The sequence below is a fragment of the Charadrius vociferus genome, unplaced genomic scaffold, assembly GCF_000708025.1.
Source record: "Charadrius vociferus isolate BGI_N301 unplaced genomic scaffold, ASM70802v2 scaffold365, whole genome shotgun sequence".
NCBI classification, from domain to species: Eukaryota; Metazoa; Chordata; class Aves; order Charadriiformes; family Charadriidae; genus Charadrius; species Charadrius vociferus.
The window spans coordinates 123,354-135,760 of NW_009648559.1; the positions used below are offsets into that span (position 1 = coordinate 123,354).

Consider the following 12,407-nt stretch of genomic DNA (forward strand, 5'->3'; position numbering starts at 1 on the left):
CCGCCCGAGGGGCGGAAGGGCCCGGGGAGGGGGTCGGGGACTCGGTTGGGCTGCGGCGGCCTTGCGGCACGTCGGGGGCAAGGGGTGGGTGCTCCCGAGAGGTTCCATCGCTGGTGAGATGCTCCTTCGGTCACAAGAGACTCCGTCACTTGTGAGATGCTTTCTGACTTGTGAGATGCTACGCCACTTGTGAGACAACGCGCCATCACTTGCAACATGCTCCATGACTCGTGAGATGACGCACCATCACTTCTGAGATGCTCCCTCACGCACAAGAGACTCCATCTCTCCTGAGATGCTCTACCTCTTGTGAGACAACACTCCATCACTTGTGAGATGCTCCATCACTCGCAAGATGCTCTGTCACTTGTGAGATGCTGCGTCGCTTCTGAAAAAATGCTCCATAACTCATGACATTCTTCCTCGCTCACAAGAGACTCCCATCTCTCGTGAGATGCTCCACTTGTGAGACAACGCTTCATCACTTGTGAGACACTCCATCACTCATGAGGCAATGCTCCACCACTCGTGAGATGCTGCACCACTTTTGAAACAACGCTCTGTCACTCGTGAGATGCTCCATCACTTGTGAGATAACACTACATCACTCGTGAGACGCTCCACCACTCATGAGACGCTCCAGTGCTTGTGAGACACTCCACCACGCATCGCGGGCAGCTTCACAGTCGCTGTGGGGAAGGGACAATGGTCTACGTGGCCCTGCCAAGGGACAACGTGCTTGAGGTGCAGGCGTGGGCAGCCTCCTGGGATGCAGTTTGTGGAGCAGCTGGTGCAACCAGCCGGTGCTTCCCGGCCACCTGCCGTGACAGGAGATGGCAAGGCTGGCTCTGGGCAGTGACGTATGTTCAGGACAATCTGAGCGATAACAAAGTTTTTCATCTGGCCGCCCGCAGCTCTGGCCGCACCGCCCCTGCGGGGAGGGGTATGGCCCTCGCGGGTCCCCTGGGTGCCGTGGGAAGTGCTGGATCCTCAGCTGCAAGGAAAGGAGTCACAGACGCCACTGCGACTGCCGACGAGGCACGGACGCGCTCAGCATGGGACTCCGGCTCCCGCTGCGCCGGAGCGCCAGTTTCACCCCTGACCACCCTGCCCTCATGGAGGTGCCTGGCCCCACCACCCTGAAGATGGAAGCAAACGTCCTCGTTATGGGAGCGGAAAACGTGGGGAAATCAGGTAAGAAGCGACCGACCGTGAGCTGGGAGCAGGGGGTTCCCCAGGCAGGGAGACCTGCTTCTCTCCACAAAAAAGGGCTGAATCCTCAGCAGCAGCATTTGGAGAACAAGCGGCAGAGAGCAGCCCCGCAGAGCAAGCTGGTGAGATGGGGCTGAGCTTTCGGGTGTTGTGGTGATTCCAGGTGGGGAAGCTGAGTGCAACCTTGCAGGTAGTGGGCGAGCAAAGGGGTATTTTCCGCTGAACTGTGGTTTGCTGATGTTCTGGTTCATGCTGTGCCTCTGCTCCGCTCGCAGACCTGCCCAGGGCTGGGAGAAAACCAGAGGTTGTTCCTGCTGCTGACAGTTTAGAGGGGGATGGTGCCTGACTCTGCTCTGGATTTAAAAAGGAAAATCCTTAAGGTTTAGGGTTATTCTGATGGTTCTCGTTCTCCCCTCTGCAGCTCTGACTGTGCGTTTCCTCACTCGGCGCTTTATCGGGGAGTACGGAGACATGGGTGAGTGCCAGGCCAGGGCCAGGCCAGTTCCCCTTAGGGACTGGGGTCAGGAGGCGATCCTGCTTCTGCCTGCAGGATTTCATTGCTTCCCATCCTCTCCTGCCTTTCTCCAGAGCCTTCTCCTGCTCCTGGGGGGCTCAATGGTTGTATTTGTTCAGGGACCCATCTCTTTGCTCTAGAACTGCTTCTCTGGGTGCAAAAGGTCCTGTGTGGCCGCTGGTGGCACCAGTGTGCCTGGACTGCATGGTGGGGTGGAGGCAAGCTGGGGCAGTCACAGTTCTGGAGGCCACCATGCTTTGCGTGGTTGTTACTGTACAAAAAGAGCCCTCCGACCTTGCCTTGTAGAGCACAATCTCCCAGGGTGGACGTGACAGGCTTGTCCCCAGGAGGGGAAGACCTGAGTTGAGGGAGCTATCTCTTAGGTCCGTGAAGACCAATGAGCTCTTCATTCTCATTTTTTGGCAGAATTCATCTACAGCCACAACCTGACCGTGGATGGCCGAGAGATTCTCTTCCACATCTGGGACGTCCCCAATTCCCAGGTGAGATGGCTCCACTCCCATCAACCCGTTTTCACCCTGGGGAGAAAAAAAAAACTTTACTAAAAGTTACACAGGGGGAACCATAGGCTGGGAGCTCCAGCTGAGCCAAACTCTTGCGTCAGATGGTTTATAGGCAACGGAACCCTTCTTGCCTGCAGAGCACAGGGCAGCAGTGTTGCTAGAAGGGTAGCGATAGCCACTGCAGCCCGTGGTCCTCTGTCTGAGGACGTTTGGGCTGAAGGACTAACATTATTAGCCCAGATTGAGCACCGGACTGTGCTAATGAAGTGGAAGTGCTGCTCTGAGGTTGCCATGCTGTTATCAGCTACAGCCTGCAGTGCTTGTCAGCTGGGTGATGAAGTGAGGACAGTGATGCTGAATCCCAAATCATGTCCCCATAGTGAGGTCTGCCAGGTCCTGCCCTGCCTTCCTCAGTTCTCCTCTTTCTCTCTGACCTGCTGCTGCTGCTCACTATCCTTCCCTCTCTCGGTGGGCTCAGGATCGCCATGCCCCATGCTAGGAGGTGTGGAGGGAGGGAACCGAGTAAAGAAACCTTCCTTTTCCCTTTCCTTAGGAGCAGGCAGAGGAGGGCTCCTCAGAGGAGAAACGAATCCAGTGGGCAGACAGCTTTGTCCTGGTCTACAGCATCTGCGACCGTGCCAGCTTCAACATCCTGCCCCTCAAAATCCAGTTCATCAAGGCAGCCAAGGAGGCGCAGAATCAGGAGAAGGTACCCATTGTCATCGTGGGCAACAAACGGGACCTGCACCACCAACGGGTGGTGTCCAGTGAGGAGGGTCGGCTCCTGGCCCTCTCTTCAGACTGTGGTTTCTACGAGGTTTCTGCAGCTGAGGCTTATCACGGGGCCCTCATGGTCTTCCATGGACTGGCCGAGCGCATCCCTGACACCAAACTGGCACTGAAAAAGGGTACAGGGATTCGTGGCATCGTCAAGACCATGTCAGCTGTGTTTGCCCGTAAGCGAACGGACTCCCTCTGAGCTATGGCGTGGGTGTTGCTTCTCTCTGTGCTGTCCGGCTGGACCAAGCCTCCTCCCTGGGTGCCCATGGAGATGGTGTGTGTGTTTCCATAAGTACGATGGGTTCCTTACTGTCCTTCTCATGTTGGGGTCTGGGTGTTCTACCATACACAGTCAGTGCAGCTGAGGACTGTAGTGCCTTCCTTTTGGCTCTGTGATGGGGGACAGTCTCTACTCTTTGGCCTACCAGCTTTTTAGGTGCCTCCTGCTTTCTCCTTCCATCCTCTAACACTGGAAATCACCAGGTAATTTTTGCCACTGCTCCAGGCAGCATCGTCCCGACTCCTTCAGTGGGAGCTGCCTGTGCTGTTGGTGAGGAGAGAGGACACGCCGCTTCTGCACGGCTGCTCAGCTCCCCGTCTCCACACTCCTAGCCTGGGATCCTTATTCCTGTTTAATGCTCATCACGGTCCTCTCTGGTAACCCGGGAGCACCCATGAGCTGTCAAGGTGGGGGGTCTCTCTGCTGGGGAGCATCACCATGTCCCAGTGTCCCAGAAGCCACAGAACCCGCCGACCCCAGAAGACCTCGGTGAGGGCTGATGCCTCCCACCCCACCTGCCTCGCTTTTGAGCCATCCTGCCCATGGTCCCCTCTCCCACAGCCTTCCAGTGGTCACAGCAGTTTCCTTTGTCCAAGTGCCGTACAGGCTGTGCTTGGGAAGGGACTTGTTCCCAGCATGGGGAATCGCACCGTGCGCCTTCCCAAGCTGCTCCTTCTGTAAGGCTGCCTGTCCCTCGGGAGGAAGGGAGGTGGGGAAAGGGGTCGCCGGTCTCATCACTGAACCCTTCTGCTGCCAGGAGGTTTTTCCCTGCCTCTCCCCAAACCCTTCCCTTGGTATGCCTGGGAAAGCAGTGTGTTGGAAGAAGGTTTGCGCGTGCAGTACGGACACTGATTTCTCTGCTGTGTTCTTCTGGAAATACAATAAATTGTCTTTGGCAGGAAGCCCCTGGCTCCTCGGGGCTGTGAATTTGTACTCGAGGCATGGGACGAGACACGTACTGTGCTGGGCACGAGCACCCACTGTCCCTGTGGTAGCGACCCAAGAATGAGTTTCCCGTACCCGCTCCCTCGGCCCTGGGTTGGATGTCTCGCCCCACTCTGCTGCCTTGTTTTGGTGGCTTGCTCTTGTAAAGCAGCCGAGCAGACGGGGCGAGTGGCAGGTCGGGAAGGTTTATTATTGCAGCAGATACAACATGGTGTTGCGGGAAGCCAGGCGGTCCTGCAGGAGAGAGGGGCTCCAGGAGCTCCACCCATTGTCACCAGTCTTCTTCCTGACCCTGCCATCCATCCCAACATCAGCTGGGGGTGGGTGCCCAGGGCTTTCCAACTCATGAGTCCTGCTGGTCATTGGGACCCTCAGCTCCTCCACGGAGGAGCAATCTGTGGCCAGGCATGGGCCCTGTAAGGGGGAACGAAGGGAAGAAGGATGGGGAAACAGGCTTGCTATGGTGATGTTTGATGGCTTTGCTGTCCTAACGTGTGTCCCATTTAAGTCCACTCTATTGAAGCAACAGGGACCAGGGTAGCCCAGTGCCAGGCCTGGCTGGTCCCTTTTTCTCTTTTCTGGTCTCACCACTCTTTCTGCATCTCCTTCACCTCTCTGGTCCTACCTTCTTCCACCAACAGGGCTTTTGGCTGCCTTTTTTTCCCCCCATCCTGGCCCTAAAGCACTCCAGAAGAAGACATCCCATGGCATGTCTACCACTTTGAGCTCCTGTCCCAGTACAGGGGTGTGTGCAGGTGGCTGGTGGGGGCCCAGGCGAAGCGTGCTGGGGGGGTGATTAGAAGGGGGCTGAGTTGTGCTCATCCTCCCCACCAGCTCAGTCCTTCTTGAAGGCAGGGCTGTAGAGGTTGCCGTAGTAAGCTCGGCTGTACATGGCCTCGGGGCTGAAGCGGTAGGAACCTTCGCTCACCCGCCTGTTGTAGGGAGCAAAGGCGGATTTCCGCGGGAGGGGGCACTCGGGCTCAAAGGCAGGGCTGCGGTAGAGGTTATGCCGCAGGAAGAGGGGGTCCTCGAGCCCCAGGAAGGAGAGGGGGTGATGGCCACGGTACAGCCGCCAGTCGCCCCTCAGCTGGGATTTCTCTTCGGCGGAGGGGGCGGCAGGCTTGGCATCCTCCTCCTTCTGCTCCGTCTCTGGGCTGGGCTTGCTGCTGCCTGCTGCCTCCTCTTCCTTCGCTGACTGCCTGCGGAGCTGAGGGATGGGGTGAGCACCCAGATAGGCTGTACCCACCTGCCAGCCCTGCTCTTGCCCTGCTACACAGCCCCCCCAAAACCAGGGGGACCTCAGGACAAGCTGATTTGCCCCCTGGGGGGCCCCCAGAGGAGGGGTGTGGGTGGCTGCAGCTCCCAGGCAGCTGCGGTAGAGAGATGGTCGCAGGGGAGCAGTGGGGTGGGGGAAAGGAGAGGAGACACGGTCTCAGCCCGAACTTTCGCCTTCCCAGGAATTTGTGGTCACAGCCTGGCTTGGGCATGAACCGTGTGAAGGTTGCCACCACTGGCCGACCTGCTGGGTCTATGGGGGGACTTGCTGTCACGGCTTGGGGGATGCTTAGGAGGAAGGTGGGACTGAGGTGTCCCAACAGCACCCCATCTCCCCACTCTGGTACCTCCTGGCACTGCCCGGTGCTAGGGGGTCCTCATGGGAGGAGGTTGGGCAAAATGGGGTTTGCTGGAGATGGATGGGACCTGGCTGGGGACAAACTCACCGGCACGTAGCTGTACAGAGTGCCCAGGAGATGCTTGGGGGCACTGACGAGGGTCCCCCCGAGAGCATCCACTGTCTCCATGGCCTTGGACAGCCTGCGGGGGGTGAAGAGGATCAGCCCCTCTGCCGCATCCCAGGCCACGGCTGGGACCTTCTTCACGCTGGAGATGCCGGAGGCGCAGGCGGTTTGCAGGTTGTGAGCCACGCTGCCCACCAGCCCGGGGCTGTCCCCTACCTGCGGAGAGAAACCAGCTCAGCCACTGGCCCCGTCCCACCAGCCCCTCTGGGCAGGACAGGGGTGGCCCTGGGCTCCCCATCCCCTCCACAGCTCAAAGCCTGAGCGCTTTTGGCTCACTGCTTTGCAAAAGCCGCCGCAGCCCTTTGCAGCAGGGTCGCTCCCTCCAGCTCCCCGCAGTCCCCGGCCCCCGGGGACCCCCTGCCCCGGGCTGCGCTTCCGCTGCCGGCAGAGGCGAAGGGCAGTGACCCCGACCTGCCGCTTCCCGTCCCCACATCCCAGCGGAGCTGAGGCTGGGGACCGTTCCCAGCCCTGCCGGCTCACACCGCCCCTCGCTGCTGAGACCATGGGAGGGGGGATTTTGGGGGGTTGTTTAGGGGCTCGGTGAGGCGCTCGGTGCTGACACCCCACAGCAGCAAAAGGGTCTTTAATATACAAGCCAGGATGACCCTGCCCAGCACAGAGGCTGCCCCCAGCTTTGGGGGGTCAGGGAAGGGGGCTGCCGGGGCTGCGTCTGCCCCCCTGCCAACCCATCCTCACCTCCAAGCCACAGCTCTGGCCATGATTCAGCAGGGATGGGGGACCCATCCACAAGGGTGGTGGTGGGGGGAAACATCCCACATGGTGCATGGGCAGGAGGATGCTTTGGGGTGGCCCCAGCTCACGGCCCCCTTTTCTCCATACCTCCTTGGTGTGGTTGTTGTCTTTCTTTCCCGCCTTCTCCTGCTTCTGCTCTGGAACCTTGCTCTGCCGCCGGCTCAGCCAGCCACCCGTGGTGTTCTGCCCATCACCGTGGACCCGCGGCGCCTCGGGCGCACTTGGCTTGGCCAGGTTGCCCTGGAAGAGGAGCAAAAAGCCACCGCTTGGGGTGGGGGGGCTGGCAGATCCCACCTGCCCCATCCTGCTTAGCCTGAGGATTTCACGGGGGCCGTGGGGTGTGCCAGGAAAAGGGGGGTTCGTTTATGTATATGGGAAGATATCCTGTGGCCAGTCAGGAGCTCTGGGATTTCAGCACAGGCCAGGGAAGGGGTTCCCACCGCAGCGCTGGGTGGGAGAGGAGGGGCACCTCCTTCTGCCCATCCTCTCTGGGCCTCTGGAGGGGCTTTTTGCTTTAGTGAGGATGTTATGGCAAGGCCATAAATCAACAATATGCTTTGGGAGCTGGCTAAAAATAACTTGTCCCACTAACACGGTACAAGGTTGTGTGTGAATGTGCCGCGGGAACTGCTGGCCCCAGCTTGTCTTGCTGAACTGGGGAAACCAACAGCGCCCACCACTCTGCTCTTGGATGTGCTCCAAGGAGCCCAAAATATCTCATCCGAAAGCAGAATCAGCCCAAAAGAAGGTACGGGGGAGCAGGAACTTGGTGGGCACTCACCACAATGGGGATCCAGGTGGCCAGCTCCTGCCCTTTGGCTTTGGCACGCTGGAGGCTTTGGGTGGTTTGCTGGTAAGCGCGGTGGGAGACGGTGCTAACCAAGGCGCCAATCCGGCCCAGGGTGCTGGGAGCACTGGGTGTGCTGGGAGCACTGGGCTGCTGCTGGGACACCTTTACCACTGACCCACGCTTCTCTTTGGGCTTCTGATCTAGAGGCAGAAAAGAACAGGCAGAAGAGCAGTAAGGGGGTTATGTCCTGGTGGGACAACCCTCCTAGGCAGCCTGCACCAAAATCCAGGGGCTTCCTCCTGCCACACGCACCCTGTGAGCAAGGTGACACCCCACATACAGTCAGCCCTCCCCAGACACCTTCAGATGGGAGTTGGGAATCAGGACTACCTGCTTCTTCGTCCTCCTCCGGCAGCAGGTACTCCATCAGCTTCTCCAGCCCTCCCAGGGCTGTGTCGACCCCCGCGGCTGCCATTTGGCTCACTGAGTTCTTCCTCGTGTACTTTGCTGTTGTTTCCACGGTGCTCTTGGTGGCCTCGTAGCCCTCCGCCGCTAGCTCCATGATCTTATCCATGGAGTTGCCAATGGTGCTTTTGGCACTTTGGAGTGGGGTGGAAATGGTGCCCTTCAGTTCAGATGCAAGCTGCAGGTGGACAGATGGAGAATAGTCCTGACAGTATGCTTGGGGTGGCATGGGACAGCTGGAGGGACTACGGGGACCCCAGCCATGGCCATGCTAGCAGACAGCCCCAAGAGGGGCATAAGAGCTCTCTCTAGCCTAGGCTGGAGGTAGCTGGCAGGGATGGGCCATAGGATGCTGTTGACCTATATTTGGGAGTAACCCAACCATCACTCGGGCTGCAGGAGCACCTGGAGGAGCTTTTGTTTGGAGGTGTTGCACTGTTTCCCCCTGAGCAGCCCATCACCATCCAGAAACAAGCCTAGAGGAGATGTGCTGTGAGTTCTGCAGAGGGGCTTGGGGCATCCCAGACTGTCCCACCTGTGACTTACCTTGTCAACAGGGTACTGGAGGGCAGGGATCTTCTCCTCCAGGTGGTCCAAGCCCCGGCAAGCCAGGTTGTTAGCCACGGCAACTGCCTTGGGCAAAAGCATGAAGGTAGGTTGGTGAGAAATGCTCCCGGGCTGTGCTAGGAGGTCCCACAACTAGTGCCAGTGCTGTCCCACCAAAGGAAGCTCTGGTGCCTCCCCCCCTCCATGTCCCTCCTGGTGGATGGACTCACACTGAGGCTCCAGCCTGCGCACCACGGGCTCCACGCTCCACATGGCCAAGGCGCCGGCGCCCTGCACGCCCCGCTCGTAGACCTCGCACACTGAGGCCATGAGCGGGTGAGCCTCCTTGGTGCTGACGTAGGTCCGCTGGAGGCTTTCACAAGTTGAGCTCACCACCGGCAGCTGCAGGACCCTCTGGAGCACATTCTCCTGCACGTGGCAGATGGGCATTAGTTAGCCAACAGCCCTTTCCTGGTGGCATTTGGTGTGTTGCAGTGACCACAGAGAACCTTGGCTCATGCTGGAGGAGGAGGGCATTTCTCAAGCCCCACTGAGGGTCTCCCAGCTAGGTTGCGTATGACACAGCTGTGGACAACTAGGCTGGTTGTTGGCACTCAAGGATCAGGGGCACCACAGGCCGTGACAGTCCCCACTCCCCTCATCTCCCAAGCCTGACTGTCCAGGTGCTCCCTCTGGCTTTCCACCCTGCTCTGCTGCTTCCCTCTGACCCAGCCCTTGCTCCTGGCCTTGGACCAGCAGAGTCCATTTTGCCTATGTGGCACCTCTGTCCTGTCACCACTGTGACAAGCAAAGGGTACAGACCTCAAAAAGGAGAAGGGAAGGGGAGTGGGTCTATCCTCGATGGTTTGGTAAGAGCCATCACTGTAAGGAAAGGGCACCAGAGCTCTCGGAGGCAGCAAGGCACCGCACCCCCACACCCTGCTAGCACGGCTGACATGGGATACCAGTATAAACCAGCACAGCCAACAACTGTGTGTGCTGCCAGTGTCAGAGCACGGCTGGAGGTAGGTCCCTCAAAGCTGGGTGAGCAGGATAAACCTGCAGCTCCGACCCCCGGCTCCTGCTCTCGCCTGGTGCCCCCCTGGAGAGGTGAGACAACTGAGAGAGACGCTGCAGCCCCACGGGAGGAACGGGGCAAAGGTTGGCTCATCACAGCAGCTGTGAAGCAAGCGCTCTTTGGATTGCACAGGACAGGGCAGAAGAAAAAGCTGAGCTTTCCCCCGATCACCAGTGGGTGAGAGGCTGAGTTTGGCTTTGTCTCCCACTTGTGACCCCGACTGGACTGTGAATATGCATGTTTCATAAAAACTATATTGTTTTGTGCTGTACTGCGCTAATTTTGGCTTGATGTGGAGCCAGCCCTCTCACAAATCCTGCAGTTCAGCAATCCCGGGGCTCTGTCTGCTCAGAGCAGTGCTGCATCCACAGCAGCACGACTGCTGGAGGTTTGGGGTCCGCAGCGGGGACACAGATGAAGGACAGGCGCTGCCGGCAGGTATCACTGAGGGCTCGCATCACCCAGGGTTAACTTTCTTGATTCTGAACTATTTCATTTCAATCATGCAAAAGGTTTTATCCTTTCTCTTGATGCTCTATACTATTGCAGGAAAAGATCCATATAAAGATAATAGGGGGACCCACCTTGGCGCTTCCATTCTGCAGAGACTGATTCTTCTTCGCCGTCATCGCGACACGTCCACCTGCAAAGCCAAGTTGGGAGCCGCAGACCCCGCTGCAAAGGCAAGGCTGGGCCTGGGCTCCCCCCTCCCCCTCCTGCACACCCCCCCGAGCTCGGCGGGTCCGGGCGCCGGGCTGAGACACACACCTCCCATGGGTGCGATGGATGCGGCGTTGCCTAACGCTTGACTTTTTACCAGTTAAGCTGCGAAAACAGTGACTCCACACAGCCCTCCCCTGCTAGTGTGTCTTAACACCCAAAGATGGAAAAATTAGTTGAGAGGCATCTAGTTTGGAGGAGCTACAGTACAAGGCAGGATAAAGGGCACTGGCAGAGCTGTAAAGCACGCTCAGAGCAACCAGGACGCTAAGAGCTGTGCGTGGGGGCCGGGGTGAGAGATGCGGGCTGAGATGCGGGCTGAGGAAGGGGTAAGACGGCAGGACAGGAGCAGAGAGAGGAGCTGCGGGTAGGGATGGGGTGAGCTGCCGAGCTGTGGTCAGCATCTCCCTCCCTCACATCTGCCCCGCAGCTCTGCTGCTTGCCATGCCAGCACCCGTCCCCGCACAGCCCCAGGACGATTTGCGGGGCAAAAGCACCGCAAAACACCCATCACCACTGCTCCCGGCTGGGTGACACCCGTAAGCACACCTCCAGCTCCCACCCCCCAGCACAGCCCCCCTTTTCTCAGCAGCAGATGAAATTCAGGAGATTGAAGGAGAGTGAGTGATCCCTGCTCTCATCCCCCTGGTCTCCGGAGCGCCTGGTGGGGACAGACTACTCACCAAGGGGCAGCCCGTCCCCAGCAGAGCAGGAGCAGAAGTTGGTGGCTGCACCGTCCCTTCACCCGAGTCCTCTGAGAGTGATGCACGGTGTCCTGGCTACTACCACAACCACCAGGCCCCACCTCCCAGTTGCGCGGGTTTGGGAGCTGACGGGTTGTGGTGGAAACTGGCCAAACAGCTCCCTGAAGCCACCGTAATTTGGAACAGATGACGACAGAAAATTGCCTTCGTTGTCTTCCCTGCAGAGCTCAGAAGCTGTGGCACAGCTGGGATCCACCGGGGTTTAATGCCAACCCACCAAGAGAAGATGAAAAGAAGTCACCATTGGACCTCACCACCTCAAAAGCAACAGATCATGAGCAGCCATGGACAAGGTGGAGAATCAGGCAGGGTTTGTTATGGACAATGGGAGGAAGATGAATGCGGAAGAGATTAAAACCTTCCCGTATTGCTGTAGCCCCCGTTATCCCCCATGGTGGACCCCAATCCTATCCTGTTGGGAAATGCAACACAGACCAAGAACATAGTTTCTCTCCCCAGGGGAGTTTACGAAGCACAAGGAGCAGGAGGCAGACACGGGGGACATATCCTGCAGAAAACCACCTAGTTTGGCCAGGTCTGCAATTTCTAAAAGAATCTGGCGAGGAGGCTTTTAGCTGAGGGTCAGGGCAGACATTGCATTAGGAAAGCTCTAGGCATTTAGAGTAGACAGAAACAGAGGAAGAAATCAGGTTCAGGTGATCCCTGGAAGTCACCTCATCCAGCTCTTACTCAAAGCAGGGCTATCCTCAAAGCTAGATAAGGCTGCTAAAGGTCTCATCCAGTCAAGCCTCAAAAATCTCCAGGGATGAGATTCCCATCTCTCTGGGGCCCAGCTCCACTGCTGACCACACTCGCGACAAACCATTTTTTCCTTATGTCTAGCTGGAATTTCTTCTGTTGCAATTTCTGCCTGCCACCTCTTATCCTTGCTCTGTGCACCTCTGAGCAGAGTTTGTGCTCCAGTCTGCACTGGTATGGCCTGTGCTCCATGCCCCTAAATGTCTTACCCTCCTAATGATCCTCTGCTGGACTCTCTCCAGATCGTCAAGGTCTCTCCTGTGCTGGTTAGGCCAAAACAGGACATGGTCCCTCAAATTTAGCTTCACAAGTACTGCATGGAGAAGAACAACCTCTCCCCTTGACCCACCAGTGATGCTCTCGCCACTGCTGCCCTTTCGCGGCCAGCCTGCCTTGCCGTGTGGGAGGCACCCTGCCAACTCACATCGTAATTAACAAATCCATCTGCGGTATTGACTGAAAAGAAAGACGACACCAC

The 12,407-nt window shown here is 58.1% G+C and overlaps 2 protein-coding genes across 2 annotated transcripts; one reads left to right on the top strand and one right to left on the bottom strand.

The window, feature by feature from the left end:
• The first annotated feature begins 1,055 nt into the window (after nucleotides 1-1,055).
• On the top strand, nucleotides 1,056-3,229 carry LOC104287396 (ras-related and estrogen-regulated growth inhibitor-like protein). The gene is made up of 4 exons (XM_009886092.1): nucleotides 1,056-1,194; nucleotides 1,634-1,687; nucleotides 2,153-2,229; nucleotides 2,804-3,229. Exons 1-4 carry the CDS (start codon nucleotides 1,056-1,058, stop codon nucleotides 3,227-3,229), a joined length of 696 nt encoding a protein of 231 aa, XP_009884394.1.
• A 1,861-nt stretch (nucleotides 3,230-5,090) lies between these two features.
• Nucleotides 5,091-10,315, bottom strand: PLIN1 (perilipin 1). The gene is made up of 8 exons (XM_009886093.1): nucleotides 10,271-10,315; nucleotides 8,839-9,037; nucleotides 8,609-8,691; nucleotides 7,988-8,240; nucleotides 7,589-7,797; nucleotides 6,895-7,047; nucleotides 5,977-6,210; nucleotides 5,091-5,462 (listed from the first exon to the last, which is right to left on the bottom strand). Exons 1-8 carry the CDS (start codon nucleotides 10,313-10,315, stop codon nucleotides 5,091-5,093), a joined length of 1,548 nt encoding a protein of 515 aa, XP_009884395.1.
• Nucleotides 10,316-12,407: the final 2,092 nt, after the last annotated feature.

What these genes read in the sequence shown, in the direction of transcription:
- PLIN1 (XM_009886093.1), bottom strand. Translation starts at nt 10,315, where the DNA reads ATGACGGCGAAGAAGAATCAGTCTCTGCAGAATGGAAGCGCCAAG. An exon ending in TCCAGTACCCTGTTGACAAG is followed by an intron (nt 8,241 to 8,608) that starts GTAAGTCACAGG and finishes GTCCACCTGCAG; the next exon opens with CTTGCATCTGAACTGAAGGG. An exon ending in ACAACAACCACACCAAGGAG is followed by an intron (nt 6,211 to 6,894) that starts GTATGGAGAAAA and finishes TTCTCTCCGCAG; the next exon opens with GTAGGGGACAGCCCCGGGCT.
- LOC104287396 (XM_009886092.1), top strand. Translation starts at nt 1,056, where the DNA reads ATGGGACTCCGGCTCCCGCTGCGCCGGAGCGCCAGTTTCACCCCTGAC. An exon ending in GGAAAACGTGGGGAAATCAG is followed by an intron (nt 1,195 to 1,633) that starts GTAAGAAGCGAC and finishes TCCCCTCTGCAG; the next exon opens with CTCTGACTGTGCGTTTCCTC. An exon ending in GGGACGTCCCCAATTCCCAG is followed by an intron (nt 2,230 to 2,803) that starts GTGAGATGGCTC and finishes CCCTTTCCTTAG; the next exon opens with GAGCAGGCAGAGGAGGGCTC.